At 36.5% G+C, this 15,471-nt stretch overlaps 1 protein-coding gene across 3 annotated transcripts in view; it reads left to right on the top strand.

Moving 5' to 3' along the window:
- The window catches only part of LNPEP (leucyl and cystinyl aminopeptidase), a 111,317-nt gene that overhangs the window by 64,287 nt on the left and 31,559 nt on the right, over positions 1-15,471 (top strand). For all 3 annotated transcript variants that reach the window (XM_032275679.1, XM_032275687.1, XM_032275669.1), the window contains exons 5-9: positions 3,025-3,145; positions 3,821-3,975; positions 6,065-6,178; positions 7,660-7,791; positions 13,743-13,874. In XM_032275679.1, the coding sequence (XP_032131570.1) occupies positions 3,025-3,145; positions 3,821-3,975; positions 6,065-6,178; positions 7,660-7,791; positions 13,743-13,874 (654 nt within the window). The remainder of the gene's footprint in view (positions 1-3,024; positions 3,146-3,820; positions 3,976-6,064; positions 6,179-7,659; positions 7,792-13,742; positions 13,875-15,471) is intronic.

Below are 15,471 nucleotides of genomic sequence, written 5' to 3'. Positions count from 1 at the left end.
AAGCAGTGTGTCAAAGGACTTAAGTAATTGAGCTAAGATTACATAATCAATAAGTGATAGTCAAAATTGTTTTGTCCACCACAATATGCTGCTGCTTATACTAAATGACATGTAAGTTAACATCTGTTATTTACATTAGGTATGGTGACCAGAAACTTAAAACTTGGAGCCTGACAAAGGATTTTTGTTATGCTAACATCTCTGGGATGGCTTCTATTTTGTAATATTTGATGGGTAGGTTGATTTAACAAGATTCAGAAATAAGGCAATAGAGCTTTACTAAAGTCATTATTACTAACCAACTAAAAATTTCAAGGAAGACTGTGGATTATTATACGTGTCCTGTTCATTGTTAAATACTGCATTGTTGTCAAAAGCCTAAAAAAAAAAAAGGAACATGTATTTCATCATTTCTGTTAATTCTTCATTCCATAAATTTCCCCCTGCTTTCAGAAATGGCAGAATTATCTAGACAACTCTAGGCCAGTTGTGAAAGACATTGCCTGCTTTTGTTTGTCACTGCCTGCTTTTGTTTTTACTCTAGATAGGCGTAACATGTAGAATCAGAATCTAGCCATGGTTAGTCAGATGTGGACACCACATCTGACACTGAGCATTGAAGTAGAACCTTCACCAGTATCATCCATGTGAAGTTATAATTTTAATTTATTCATGTTTAGTCTGAAACAAGACTTCATGACTTTGTTCCAGATTTCCACTAAAAGCATTTCTACCTCAACTATCTTCCACTAGCCTGGAACATTGTACACAATTTATATCATTCTCCTAAAGCCATCTAATCAGTTATTCTGGGTAGACTTAACTGTTTTTATAGGGGAGAGGGTATTTCTGCTTTTCTGTGTGTCCAGTTATCTGTTGAGGAAGACTGGTGTTTTTTCAGAAAGTTTAGTATTGAAGCTTCTGATATTTTCTGCCTTTATAAATCTTGCAGGTCATATTATTGTCCTTTTTGAGAGTATGAAGTTTTGTTCTATTTTTCCTTTTTTTAATTAGGTTTTATTTTTATTAAATCATGAAACAAATAAGTTAAACTTAACAAATCTGTTATCACTCAATGTTACTTCACTTGAGTTACTTCACTTAGAATAATGGACTCCAATTCCATCCAGGTTGCTGCAATTGCCATTATTTCGTTCATTTCTATGGTTGAGTCCTATTCTATGGGGTGTGTGTGTATGTGTATCACAATTTCTTTATCCACGCATTGATTGATGGGCATTTGGGCTGGTACCATTTTGCAATTGCGAATTGTGTTGCTATAAATGTGTGTGATGTATCTTTTCTGTATAATAACTTCTTTTCCTTTGAGTAAATACCCAGTAGTGGGATTGAGTAATCCAGTGATGGTTCTACTTTTAGTTCTTGAAAGAATGAATCTGCACAATGTTTTTCATAGTGATTGTAATAGTTTACAATCCCACCAGCATCTTAAAGGTGTTCCTTTTTCACCACATCTATGCTACCATCTGTTATTTTTTGATTTTTTTATTGTGGCCATTCTTACAGGAGTAAGGTGGTATGCATTGTGGTTTTGATTTGCATTTCTCTGATCATTAGCGATGTTCAGCATTTTTAAATATATTTGTTGTCTATTTGTATATCTTCTTTGGAGAATTGTCTATTCATGTCCTTAGCCCACTTTTTGATGGGGTGTTTTTTTTTCTTGCTGATTTGTTTGAGTTCCTTGTAGATTCTAGATATTAGCCTTTGCCGAATGTATATAGATTGTGAAGATTTTCTCCCACTTTGTGGGTTGTCCGTTTACTCTGCTGATTGTTGAATAGGGTGTCCTTTCCCCACTTTATGTTTTTGTTTGCTTTGAGAAATTGTTGACAGTTTTTACATCACTTAATGGGAAACTAAAATTGGAGTTAGACTTCACCAATGTGCTTTTTCCAAATCATGAATTGTTCAACAAGTTTTCATTTCCCACCTGTTGAGATCTTCATTTTGATGTTTTTGTTTTCTGCTGTGTCTAATTTACATCCCACTTTCCCAGGTGAGTATAGAGGGCTTTTTAAAATCAGTTGGAAAATAAAAGTATTGTTTTGTAAAACCCATTGCTTTGAACATGGCCGTTTAACACTTGCCTTTTTATACTTACTGAATAAGATGTTTATAGTTTGTCACATCATATATATTTTATTCATTAGCCAAAAAAAAAAAAAGAGTGAGCAAGAATTGCAATTTAAATAGTAAGTATGATTCCATCTGCTTTCTCTCTTAGCATGGTACCCTGGAGTGAATGGGCAGTGGGAGACATGAATCTGTTGTTCCTCTAGTTGGTTTTAGTTACTGTGTTCAACTCGTTATCACAAGTGTTTCTCTGTATAATATGTATATTTTTATAACCTGATCCTTAAAAACACACCAACAACTGAAAAAAACATAAGCTATCCCAAGCACTGCTATCCCAAGAAAAACTGGCTGTGCCATACTTACTGGAAGAGAATATGTTGGTCTCTAATTGTTTTTTTCCAGGATAATTTCAACAAATGTACAATTTATGCCTTACATGTTAACTTTAGAATTAACTGCATCATAAGATGTGACTCCTCAATGTTGAGTGCCTGCTAGATGCCAGGTGCAGTGATAGGTCCTGAAATGTGAACGTTTAGTTTTGTCCTTTCAATAACTCTCAATTTTTATACCTCATAAGTAAGGAAAGGCAACTACAGGTAATGGGAGAAGAGTGTCATATAATTAAATAGGCAAATACTTATACATTGCCATAAGATGACCTAAAGTAGTTATTTTGAATGTTGCTAGCTTAAAAGAAAGTGTTGGGGGGGGATAGGTAAGTTTTTTCAACATTTTATATGTATGGAAGGGACTTGCTAAACTCTGTGGGGGCTAAAGTAACTATAAACAAGTGTTTCTATCCAGAAAGATCTCATACGATTCTATAGCATTTTCAGATATGCTAGTCTAGACAGTGCTACTTGAATATCATGCCATTTTAATTGTACCTGTCCTTACAGCATACATAATGTTTCCCTTTAGGTTTCTATATATACTGTACCAGAAAAGGTTGGTCAAGCTCACCATGCCTTGGAAACAGCTGTGAAGCTTCTTGAGTTTTATCAAAACTACTTTGAAATTCAGTACCCACTTAAGAAATTGGGTAAGAATCAAATAGTGTCTCTGATTTTTGTTATAATTAGAACCTAGATTTATTTTGCGAATATTTTTTAGAAGGAAGTTCTGCCCAAGTTGTTTGCAGATACAACCCAAAAACATTACTAATGCTTTAAAATTGTATTTGTTAAGATTATTTAGATTTCATGAATATATTCAAACTTGGAACTTCGAACACTTAAGTTTGTAGGGCTGTAAAAAAGTTTATAGAGCTGCGTAAGTAGGAACTTGCTTAGGACTTAGTCTGCAATTTGACTAATTCTAACTTCCAAGAAATACCTGATTCAAATACTAAAAACTGAGTAATGGGAGCTCAGGAAAGCAAGAGCATTTCAGTACTGTAGCTAGTCCTAGACATTAGAGTATTGGCCATGAACTTTGTCCTTCTTGTTCTGGGAAGCTGATTGATTGTGAAGGAATTAGGCATCTCTTTCCTCACTAAGACACAGTGGACCAGTGACTCTAAAAGGGTTTGAACAGGTCTTCCTCAGCTGACATGTGAGTAGGGAGCATGCAGAGCTAGAATAAGGAAGATTCCATTTATTAGAAGTATAAGAAGAATTCCTTGCTTTCACAATGATAAACCACTGAATAAAATATTTTGAGTAGAAAATGCCAAAAGATGAGGGAAAGTTGATCATTTATTTCCTGTTATGTCTAGATTTGGTGGCTATTCCTGACTCCAAAGCAGGAGCAATGGAAAATTGGGGTTTGGTCACCTTCCGAGAGGAGACGCTTCTGTGTGACGATAACACTTCTTCAGTGGCGGATAGAAAACTGATGACTAAGATCATTGCTCATGAGCTGGCCCACCAGGTATTAGCAACAAAGGCTGTTACATGTCACACCTGGAGTTATTGTTAGCATTTAGATGCTAATAATTCTTCAGCCTTTTTTTTTTTTAAGTATTGCCTTTTTTTGTAATAGAAAAATGCTTTTTAAACACAAACAATTTTCCAGTGAAAATGCTATCAGATGTTGATGTATGACTTTGCAGGTTAAAGCATTTTCACATCTGTCTTACTTCATAACTTCTCTAGGGTGGGTATTAATCACATTTCACAGATGTAAAACCTGAGACTCAGTTTAAATAAATGGCTTGCCATAAGTCATATAGCTAATAAGCGGCAGCACGTGGTCCATGTAGAGCCACTGTCTCTTCAAGATTTCTTTTTCCCCTTCAGTAATACACAGCTGCCTCGCCTCTGACAAATGGCCACTGCCCAGTATAACTTTGTGGGGTGAATCCCTTTCTCTAAGTTGCACTCTTCTGACAACTCGAATGGTAGCTGTCAGGGCTGGATTTTTTTATTCATCTCTTGCTGGAATGGGGTTCCCTGTTAATTTTGTTAATTTTGAAGAGGGGGTTTCTGAGAAAATGGTAAAGGTACTGTTTGTGTAACATGGAGAGAAAGATGATTATAGGGTACATAATTCCCCCATTCTTCCCTGATACCTTGTCTGTTGTGGCCTGGATGAGGTGATTAACTAGCATTGGATATGGTTTAAACGGGTGATGTCATGACAGCAACAGGTTAGGAATAGGATGTATTCTAGTCAGCTTATTTCCTACTTCAAACACCATGTATGAATCTAATACTTGTTAAGACTTCATGACAAGCTGGCATATGAAGCACATTCTTATTTGCTTTAAAAATAGGTCATATAGGTAAGTTGTCTTTTGGGGGAATCTCCTCTAGGTCTGTTATTTCTGAAGCCACCCGCGACCATTTGGGACTATTACCCTGTTATTTCCTCTTTAGGACTTATAAATCATCTTCCTCTAAAACAGGTTTGAAGATAATATCACAGAAAAATATATTACTGTAATTCTCAAAGGTGTTTTGTTTTATGCAGTAACCTCATCTTTTTGCTGCTGATTTGAGATAAGCCTTAGGCCACACTGACCAAATTACATATCTTATAACTACTTTTTATTTCAAGGAGTTTTTAGATACTTTTTTTTTAAGGAGACTCTCCTGTTACTTTTTTCCTTCCTCTTTTCTTCTATGTCATAGGAGGAAATACTTAATATCTTTCTGACTTCACTTGTTTATGTATATGCCACCTTTTTTTAAGAAACAAGGTCTCACTCTGTCACCGAGGCTGGAGTGCAGTGGCATGATCATAGCTCACTGCAACTTTGAACTCTTGGGCTCAAGTGATCCTCCCACCTCAGCCTCCCAAGTAGCTAGGACCACAGGCATGCATCACCATGCCTGGCTTAATTTTTTTGTAGAGACAGAGTCTTGCTATGTTGTCCATGCTGGCTTGAACTCCTGGCCTTAAGCAATCCTCCTGCCTTGCCCTCCTAAAGCAGTAGGATTACAGGTGTGAGCCACCATGCCCAGCCTTTCTTTATATGTCAACTTTATTAAGGAATGTTATTTGAATTCTAGTTTGAATCATGCAAATACTATCTTCAATTTGGGCAACTGAGGAGAAACAAATTTATAGGTTTTCTGACTACAGAAACATCTCTCATATAGAGACTTTTTAGTTGTCATGGATGGTTGTAGATATAATGGAAAATAATCTTACTAACTTGATATTAGAAAGTAGAAAAAGTCATTATCTAGGAAATCTCACTTTATGAGTTGGCCAAAAAAAGTTTTTATTTCCCTATATTCATGCTATATTACATGTTTATTAAATTGATAAATATGCTAATAACCTTTCTTGCTTGTTTTCCCATTCAGTTAAGGTAAAATGTTAAAATTTCTATTTTATTTTTAAAGTAAATTTATATAAATTTTATAAGTTTTAAATTAATTTGAATATAGTTTAAGTGTATTTTTAAGATATTGTAATCAAGTTATGGGTGACTAATATGACACTTGAGCCAATTATTTAAAAGAAATTCCTGAGGATATAAATATACTGTGGGTTGTTTTCTCTCCCTCAGTGGTTTGGCAATCTGGTGACAATGCGGTGGTGGAATGATATATGGCTAAATGAAGGTTTTGCCACCTTCATGGAGTATTTCTCTTTGGAAAAAATATTCAAAGAGCTTTCTACTGTAAGTACAGGGTTTCTTTGGCCTACTATGAATTCTAGGAGGAAAAATAGTCAAATCACATTTTCATGTATTTTCTGTGCATCTGGAGTAATGAAAATGTTTCTAGGAAGGTATGCCAAGCTTGACCTTGGTTACTGATATCTATACCTTTTGAGATTTTATAGTGAAAATTATGCTACTATTTATTGATGTGTTTCATTGAAAGCTGAACTTGTATAAGATTATTTCACATTTTTGTCACTAAGATGAACATTTCAAACTGTTTTGCAACACTTTCTTCTAAACAGCTGTAGTTCTTCTGCTTGTAGGAATTTAGATAAAGTTGCAAATTCCATTTTGCAAAATTAAAGTGTGTAAAAAGAGAAAAAAATTAAAACATTTTGTAGCATTACTGTTTCTTTACTATCACAATGTACATTATTGTAATAGTGATATATAAGTTGTTACAAATAAATAATTTGCCCTTTTTAAGGTACAAACCACAATTTATGCCTTTTTCCAAAGATTAGGAATAGCATTTCAAAACAGAGAGGTGTAATAGTGTTGTCACTATGGTATTAGACTCTCAGGAAATATTTCTAGTACTTAGGGATATTCAGGCACACTAGCCAAGATATTATGAAGATAACTCAAACAGCAGGTGGGAAAGTGTAAAGATACCTTCCAACCTTGAAATTTTTTGACTTTCTATTAAACTTCCTGATATTGAACTTATGAACCAAGATTGCTTTTAAACAGAAGTACTCTTAGAGTTTTTGATTTAAAATTTTTGATAGGGCTTGTTCAAAAATTTCAAGTGGTAGAAGAAATCAACTGATGTTAATTGATTAATATCAAGTGATAGCTAGAGTACTAAGAAAGGTATTCTAAATCCGTGTATGCTACTTAATTAAGCAGGGAGATATACAGTTTGACCACTTGGTGGTGCCCAGAATGTGTAAAAACGTCTAATACATGTTCTAGGGGAGCTCATCTGCTGACTTCTTAAAGAATTCTTTCTGCTGAAGAGTTATAATTTATTTAAAATTGACCTCAGTTAAGGGAAATAAATATTTTCTTAATAGAAATGCTTGACTATATATAAGAAATAAGCATAAGGACCAGTTTTTGTTCTTTCTCTTTTTAAATTTCAGTTTTCATTAAAAAAATATATATGCTATCCTTTTTAGAATATTCATCTTGTGTACCCAGAGTTGGCATTTGTTTACTTTGGTAATAGAGTCTTAATTTTTGCATATGCTATTGTTTAGGAAATGCTAATTTTCATGTGGCCATGTTATAATTGTAATTTTAAATTTAAAGAATATTAATAAAGGTCACAATCTTCCTACATTTTTGAAAGCTTATATTCTGAAGTTTAGTGACACATCATTTTTTTCCTAATGATCTTACATAATAATTAGTCTAATTCATGTAAATAATTACTATACTTTTGCCTTTGATACTATTCATGATACTCTAATCTTTTCATTTTTTGAAAGTACGAAGATTTCTTAGATGCTCAATTTAAAATCATGAAGAAAGATTCCTTAAGCTCATCTCGTCCGCTATCTACATCTGCTCAGACTTCAGGACAAATTGGAGAAATGTTTAATGCTCTTTCCTATATTAAGGTATTACTGTGAACAAAAAGGTAGCTGGAGTGGGTTTCAAATGTCATATGTGAGTAAGCTGCATGATTTAGATTATTTTAAAGATTAATTTTTTTTCAGGTATTAATGTTAAACTCTAAAATGTTTGCTTATATATAAATCTTAGTCTTAACTTTTTTGTGAGTTTTTTCCTTTCTCTAATTCTCATTTAAGTTGTATGACTAGTATTCCAGACAATTAAACAGATCTTATAGCAATCCATCTTTTAAAGTCAGTTTACACTCCAGATTTACAGGTAGAGTATGTTTGAGGAAGGTCCTAAGCAAGCTCTTGGCTGTGTTACTCAGAAATGAAATATGCTCTCAAGTCAGGATTGCCAAAGCAAGTAAGCAAAAAAGATTTTAAGAATTGAAGATTAGATTGCAGGATCTGAAACACACACTCTGGGTTTCAAAGTAAAGAAAAAGCGGAAAGTCAAACCCCATTCGAATCACCATAGGTCAGAGAATGAAAGAATAGGAATAATAGTGTCATTCACATTTATATTGTGGGGAAGGATGAATGTTATGGCTGTCAGACTAGATAGAAAAGAAAATATATAAAAGGTATGAGATACAGTCTGTGCCATCAAGTAGCTGAAAGTTTAGTATTTGGTACTTGTGGAGGAATAAGAGAGGTAATATGTGCTGAGTGGGGCAGAGAATTTTTGCCTGGGATAATGAAGAGAAATTTGGGGGAGGAAAATGGGAATTGAGATGATTTAAATAATTAAAATATAGGTAAGGAGGAATGGGACTTATAGTGTTGTGCAGGAATGGAACAGTGAGGTCTGCAAAGAAAATGAAGTACTAATGGGCAAGTATGTTTTTTTCTGAGAGTCAGTGTTTGACTGCAGTGGAAGCCACATGTGAAGAGGGGAAGGAAAGTTGAGTGGGGCCCAGTTGTAGAAGGCTCTGGATACCATAAGGAATCCTTGTTTCCTGTATAATGGGAAGCTTGAAAAGACTTTTGAACAGAGAAATAACTTGATTAAAGTTACTATTTAGGTAAACTAAATTGGTTTCAGTTTATAAAGTAGATTTAAGTGGAGAGAAACGTAAAGTCAGGATAATTGCTGCCAAAGTCTAGGCATGAAATGATAAAAGTTTGAAATGAGGAGTGCTAGTAAAGGTGGAAAGAAAACAGTGGGTATAAAAAATACTGGGCAGGGAAAGTACTTAAATTATTAGTGACAGGGTAAGGTAGGTAAAGAAAGAAGCAGGAATGTTTTTCAGGTTCAAACCTGACTGACAGGAAGAATTACTGCACAGGTACTTTTAACAAACAAGAAAATCAGGAGTTCAGTTAGCTATATGACATCTATTCCAATTAGAGCTACTGCTATGATTTTTTAAGCCCATAATGGACCTGTCAATACAGAAAATTTTAAACTTGAGGTTCTGTTATTATACCAAACTTAAACAGTACAATTATTTCAGGATTTGAAATCCTGCTTAAAATGCTCTAAGTTCAGTATATAATAAGAAAACAGAGTCATAATAGAGCCCTGTCTGCCTCTGACCCCAGCCCTCTTATCCCAGAATTCAGTGTTTTCTGAGCATGTAGTTTCCACATCATAGTCAATCCCTGTCAACATGGTAACTACTTGTATCACAATTGGAAATTTGGAAAATATTCTATAAGAAAAGTAGGATACTGGATAACTTATCCAGTTAACCCTACTGGTGCTTACTTGGAGTATTGTGTGTAAGAAGGTAAGCGCCAATAGGGAAATATGTTAGCAGACATATTCTGTTTGGTCTTTCTAATCATCAAGCCTAATTCTGATGCAGGTTGCCTTTTAAGAATTCATTCATTTAGCAAATCTTACAAGTACTAACCATGTACCAGGCATTGTTCTAGGTGCTGGGTTATATTAGGGAAGAAGATGGACTGCCTCTTTTGTGAAGCTTTAATTTCAGGAGTCAAAGGTAGAGACAGCCAGTATACAAATGAATGAATAAATAGATATTGTGTTAAGTAATAAGTGCTAACATGAAAATAAAGTGTGATAAGGGAAACGAGAATAACAAAGGAATATAATATAAAATATATTTATAATATAATATGGTTGAGAAGTTTTCCTGTGTAGTGACATTTGAACACTGCCTAAGGCATGCGGAATGTGGTTTTCTTGGGGAAGAATATTCCAGGCACAGGAAATAGCCAATGTATAGTGCTTGTGTGCAGGCCTGAGACTGCTGTCCTTTGAAAGACCTGCTTGCAAGGTTGGCCCTTGGGTGCATGTGGGAACTTGGGTTTTGGGAAAGTTCCCACTATTACATTATAAGAGTGGCTTACTGTGCCTTAACAATGTGTTTATGCTGAACATCTGCTTTCCTTCTGGGTATCTGGAGTTTTGGTATGTGCTAGGTGGAAGGTACCTTCATGACTACCCCGCAGTAAATATCCTGGGTGCTGAATCTCTAACGAGCATCCCAGGTAGACGGTATTTCACACGTTTTCACAACTTGCTGGAGGAATTAAGTACATCCTGTGTGACTCCACTGGGAGAGGACTCGAAAGTTTGTGCCTGGTTTCCTCTGGACTTTGCCCCATACACCTTTCTTCTTAGCTGATTTTACTTCACATATTTTCACCGTAATAAATCATAACAGTGAGTGTGATTATATGCTGAGTTCTGTGAATCCTTCTAGTACATAATCAAACCTGGAACTGGTCTTGGAGACTCCCACACGAGATACGAGATTGAGAGAGATACAAGATTGAGGTATAAGGTGCTTTCCATGTTCAAGTACCGGCAAGGATCCAATGTTATCTGGAGTAGAGTAAGCAGAGGGGAAAGTAGTAAATGAAGTTAGAGGGATTGTAAGAGGCCAGATTATCATAGGGTCTGCTAAGCCATGGTAGGGACCTTGATTTTATTCTCAGTGAAATGAAAAGCCATTTGATAGGGAAGTACCATGGTATGGCTTATTTTGTAAAAGATCACTCCAGTCTTCAGCAGTACATGAAGTTAACAGGACTAGTTAGGAAGTTATTGTAATAGATGGGTGGTGAGATAATGGTGGCCTGGACAAGGGGGGATATTGTGAAGGTGATGGAGATACTACTGAACTTGGAATATATTTTAAAGATTAATCCAGTAGAATTTGTTGATGGATTAGATGTGAAATACAAGAGAGGGGTCAGGGCAACTTTAAGATTTTTGCCTGAACAACTGGAAAAATTGAGTTGCCATTTGCTGAAATGAGGAAGACTTCTTTAAGAGTAGATTTAGGGGGCGAGTAGATCATGAGGTCAAGAGATCAAGACCATCCTGGTCAACAAGGTGAAACCCCGTCTCTACTAAAAATACAAAAATTAGCTGGGCATGGTGGTGCGCATCTGTAGTCCTAGCTACTCAGGAGGCTGAGGCAGTAGAATTGCGTGAACTCAGGAGGCAGAGGTTGCGGTGAGCCGAGATCGCGCCATTGCACTCCAGCCTGGGTAACTAGAGGGAAACTCCGTCTCAAAAAAAAAAAAAAGTAGATTTAGGGAAAGAAAGGGGAAGAAACTTCAATTTCTGAGTATGAGAGATGAATTAAACATCCAAATGGAGGTACCAAGCAGGCAGCTGGGTATGAGTCTGAAATTCAAGGGGTAAGAAATCTGGTTAGATATATAAATTAGGGAATCATTTGGAAATGATAGCCAGTGAATAGCCAGAGAATCAAAAGTAGTGTCCTGCCACTCTCAAAGAGGAGCAGGTGATCAGTTGTATCAAATAGGTTGATAAGATGAGCCTGAGAATTCACATTTGTCTAGCACCAGGAAGTTTACCAGTGACCTTGATAAAAATATTTCCAGCCTGGCACAGTGGTTTACACCTGTAATCCCAGCACTTTGGTAAGCCGAGGCAGGTGGATCACCTGAGGTAAGGAGTTTGAGACCAGTCTGACCAACATGGTGAAACCCCGTCTCTACTAAAAATACAAAAATTAGCTGGACGTGATGGCAAGTGCCTGTAATCCCAGCTACTCAGGAGGCTGAGGCAGGAGAATCGCTTGAACCGAGGAGGTGGAGGTTGCAGTGAGCTGAGATTGTGCCATTGCATTTCAGCCTGAGTGACAAGAGTGAGACTTCTCTCAAAAAAAAAAAAAAAGAGGCCAGGTGCAGTGGCCCACGCCTATAATTCCAGCACTTTGGGAGGCTGAGGCAGGCGGATCACAAGGTCAAGAGACCTCCTGGCCAACATGGTTAAACCTCGTCTCTACTAAAAAGTACAAAACTTTGCTGGGGATGGTGCTGCGTGTCTGTAGTCCCAGCTGCTTGGGAGACTGAGGCAGGAAAATCACTTGAACCTAGGAGGCAGAGGTTGCAGTGAGCCGAGATCGCCCTGCACTCCAGCCTGGCGGCAGAGTGAAATTCCGTCTAAAGAAAAAAAAGAAAAAAACAAACCTTTCCAGCAGAGTGAATGAAAGAGAGCAAATGGAGATGGCACATTGAGGATAACTCTTGAGGAGTTTTACTACAATGGGGGAACAAAACATTACTGTGGTAACTGGAGGGGGGGTGAAGTTAAGGAAGGATATTTCTTTTATATGTTAAAAATTAGGAACGTTACATCATAGTTTTTTTTTTTTCTTTTCTTTTCGAGACAGAGTCTTGCTCTATCACCCAGGCTGGAGTGCAGTGGCGTGATCTCAGCTCACTGCAACCTCCGCCTCCTCCGTTCAAGCGATTCTCTTGCCTCAGTTGCCTGAGTAGTTGGGATTACAGGCGCACGCCATCACGCCCAGTTAATTTTTGTATTTTTAGTAGAGACGGGGTTTCACCATGTTGGTCAGGCTGGTCTTGAACTCCTGACCGCATGATCCTCTCGCCTTGGCCTCTCAAAGTGCTGGGATTACAGGCATAAGCTACCATGCCCAGCCTGTTTTTGTTTTATTCATGGGCATGTTACAGTATGGAGGGGAAAATTGGTGATGCAGAAGAGAAAGGACTGATGGGGACAACAATGAGTACTTAAATTTATAGAACAAGCAATAGCTATGAAGTGTGACATAGAAATGAGAGTAATAGGTAATAAATTTAGTTATGTATACAAATAATCTTGACGTGACTACATTTTTATCAAAAGTGAAATTTATTCAAAAACTATTTGAGTACCTACTATTTAGTGGGCATTATTTTAGTCATTGGAGTTGAGCTCTTTACTTTTCCCCTCAATTAGCATACAGTGTAGATGAGGAAATAAATGTCTAACAGATACAGGATGTTATATAAATTGTATTGAAGATGGAGAAATGTGATTTCTATTTCAAGTCAGGGGGCTTCACAGAGGAGGTGGTGCATATTTCAGGATTGGGAATGATGACATGTACATGAATGGATATAGTGTGGCTTTAATAGTATGCTTACTGCCCTATACATTTGTTAGTTCCAAGCATTTGAAGTGACTCTGCAGGAAGAAGAGAGATCCTGGTTACGTCACAATACAATATACTAAAATAAGAAATTAATGACCTACCTAGCAGGGAGACTTTTGAGAGCCTTGCCAATTTATCGTGCTTCCAGCAGTGTGCACTCATGAATTCAACGGGTAATTTAAGCACTGGGGATGGAGGTGTGGATGCCACAGAGAATTTGGCATGTTTTTCTATTAAAATGTATTTATAAATACTTAGCTTTTCAACAGTAACATTGAAACAGTGAGTATACCAATAGACCACACAGAATGGCTCATGGTTAGAATAGTGCACATGGGAATCTACTCCATTAACTCTTTTTCAAATCCCTTAAAATAATTTTAAGACAGTTGAACACAGTCCACATCTAGTTATATGAAACTAAGTAGCAGTGTATTATAACTAGGTTCTGTATATGGAAGCATATTTTTAGATTGACTGTAGTTTGAATTTTAGATTCTCAATTCAATAATCTATAGTATTCTGTAATTTCTTCCCTTTTTCTCACTTTTTTTTGAATAGGGAGCTTCTCTCTTGTTGATGCTGAAAACCTTCCTTAGTGAAGATGTGTTTCAACATGCTATAGTTCTTTACCTGCATAATCACAGCTATGGATCCATTCAAAGTGATGATCTGTGGGATAGTTTTAATCAGGTAAGTGACCTAGGTAATTTTTTTAGCTCTTAATAAAAAAGGGGGGGGTCATTTATTTATACTTTTTAGCATGTGTGTAAGTTAAGTCTGTGGTACCAAGCATAGTTATTTGAGAAAGAGAAGGATGGAGCTTGCTGTATAAATATTTATGAATGGAGCACTGAGTTTTATGTCAAAAAATGGGAGTGTTGTTCTTAGCTGTTGGAAAAGATGTGTGTGGGCTTGGGTAGCCAGTTTTTTTGTCTGTAACTTAAACTCCATTCCTATTTTGTGGGAAAGTTGTCTTCTCTGTATTAATGAATATTACTATATTTTCATTACTTGATTTTTTTTCCAAAAATCTCTTTTCCTATTCTTACCCTTTTTTAGTTTTTCTCCCTTCTTTTAGTGATTCTGTACTCTGCTCCATGCATCTCTTGACTTGGTGACTATTCCTCTAGAGTAGATGATACATCACAACATGACTGCATATTACCCTTAGAGGATTTTGCTGTTGGAATTTTGTCATCCTGGAAATATTCTAGCAAACAGTATAATTATCTAGAAGTTACACTTCGAAGCATCGCATGAACACGTCCTACCTCATGCATGTATGCTGACTGCATAACCCTTATAAGCATTTTCGTTTGTTACCCTGACTTAGATTGATAGATCATAATGCTTTGAAAGATCACAGATTTGGCTGGGCGTGGTGGCTCACGCCTGTAATCCCAGAACTTTGGGAGGCTGAGGTGGGTGGATAATGAGGTCAGGAGTTTGAGATCAACCTAGCCGATATGGTAAAACCTCATCTCTACAAATAATACATAAAAATTAGCCAGATTTGGTGATGCACACCTGTAGTCCCACCTACTTGGGAGGCTGAGGCAAGAGAATCACCTGAACCTTGGAGGCAGAGGTTGCAATGAGCCGAAATTCTGCCACTGTACTCCAGCCTGGATAACAGAGCAAGACTCCGTCTCAAACAAAACAAACAAAAAAAAAAACAGAAAGATCACAGACTTATTTGGAAATTTGATGAAAGTTCTGGCCATATTACTCAGAATAACCACTTATATGCGGAACATCTCACTCAGTTTCAAAGTTTTATTGATTGTAGGTTAGGAACTCCTGCTCTGGATCTTCCTCATACACTCTTTCTGCTTCTTTGCCTCATCTGAATCCTGATACTTTCTAGCTGTTAATCTTTTGCCCAGAAGATATACCTTCCCTACTCTCTGAGTTTTCTTTGAGAACTTACAACCTAACAGTTGTTTCTAAATCATTGTTTTTTTCTCTGATCATGTAGTGCATTTCATTTGAAAGCCACATTGTTTACTTTATACTTACTGTCTTATCTCTTGACATTTAGAATATATTTCTGCCTTTCTCATTGACTGTAGAATATATTTCTGATTTAGAATATATTTAGAATATATTTCTGCCTTTCTCATTGACTGTAGCTTTTGCATCATGGTGTTTTTTCTGTCCCAGCCTAGTTCCTAACAGTATCCTCAGATTTTTCAGCATCCACATCAAATTATGCATTGGCCTCTTTACTTCAATACTGCTTCGACACCCCAAACCACCTTGTTTTTAGGCAAGCTTGTTTTCTTCT

Source organism: Sapajus apella, unplaced genomic scaffold (assembly GCF_009761245.1).
Source record: "Sapajus apella isolate SASKATOON/1434 unplaced genomic scaffold, GSC_monkey_1.0 scaffold1, whole genome shotgun sequence".
In the NCBI taxonomy this organism is placed as follows: Eukaryota; Metazoa; Chordata; class Mammalia; order Primates; family Cebidae; genus Sapajus; species Sapajus apella.
The sequence above is the reverse complement of the archived record's forward strand: the minus strand, read 5'-3'. Positions and strand labels throughout refer to the sequence as shown.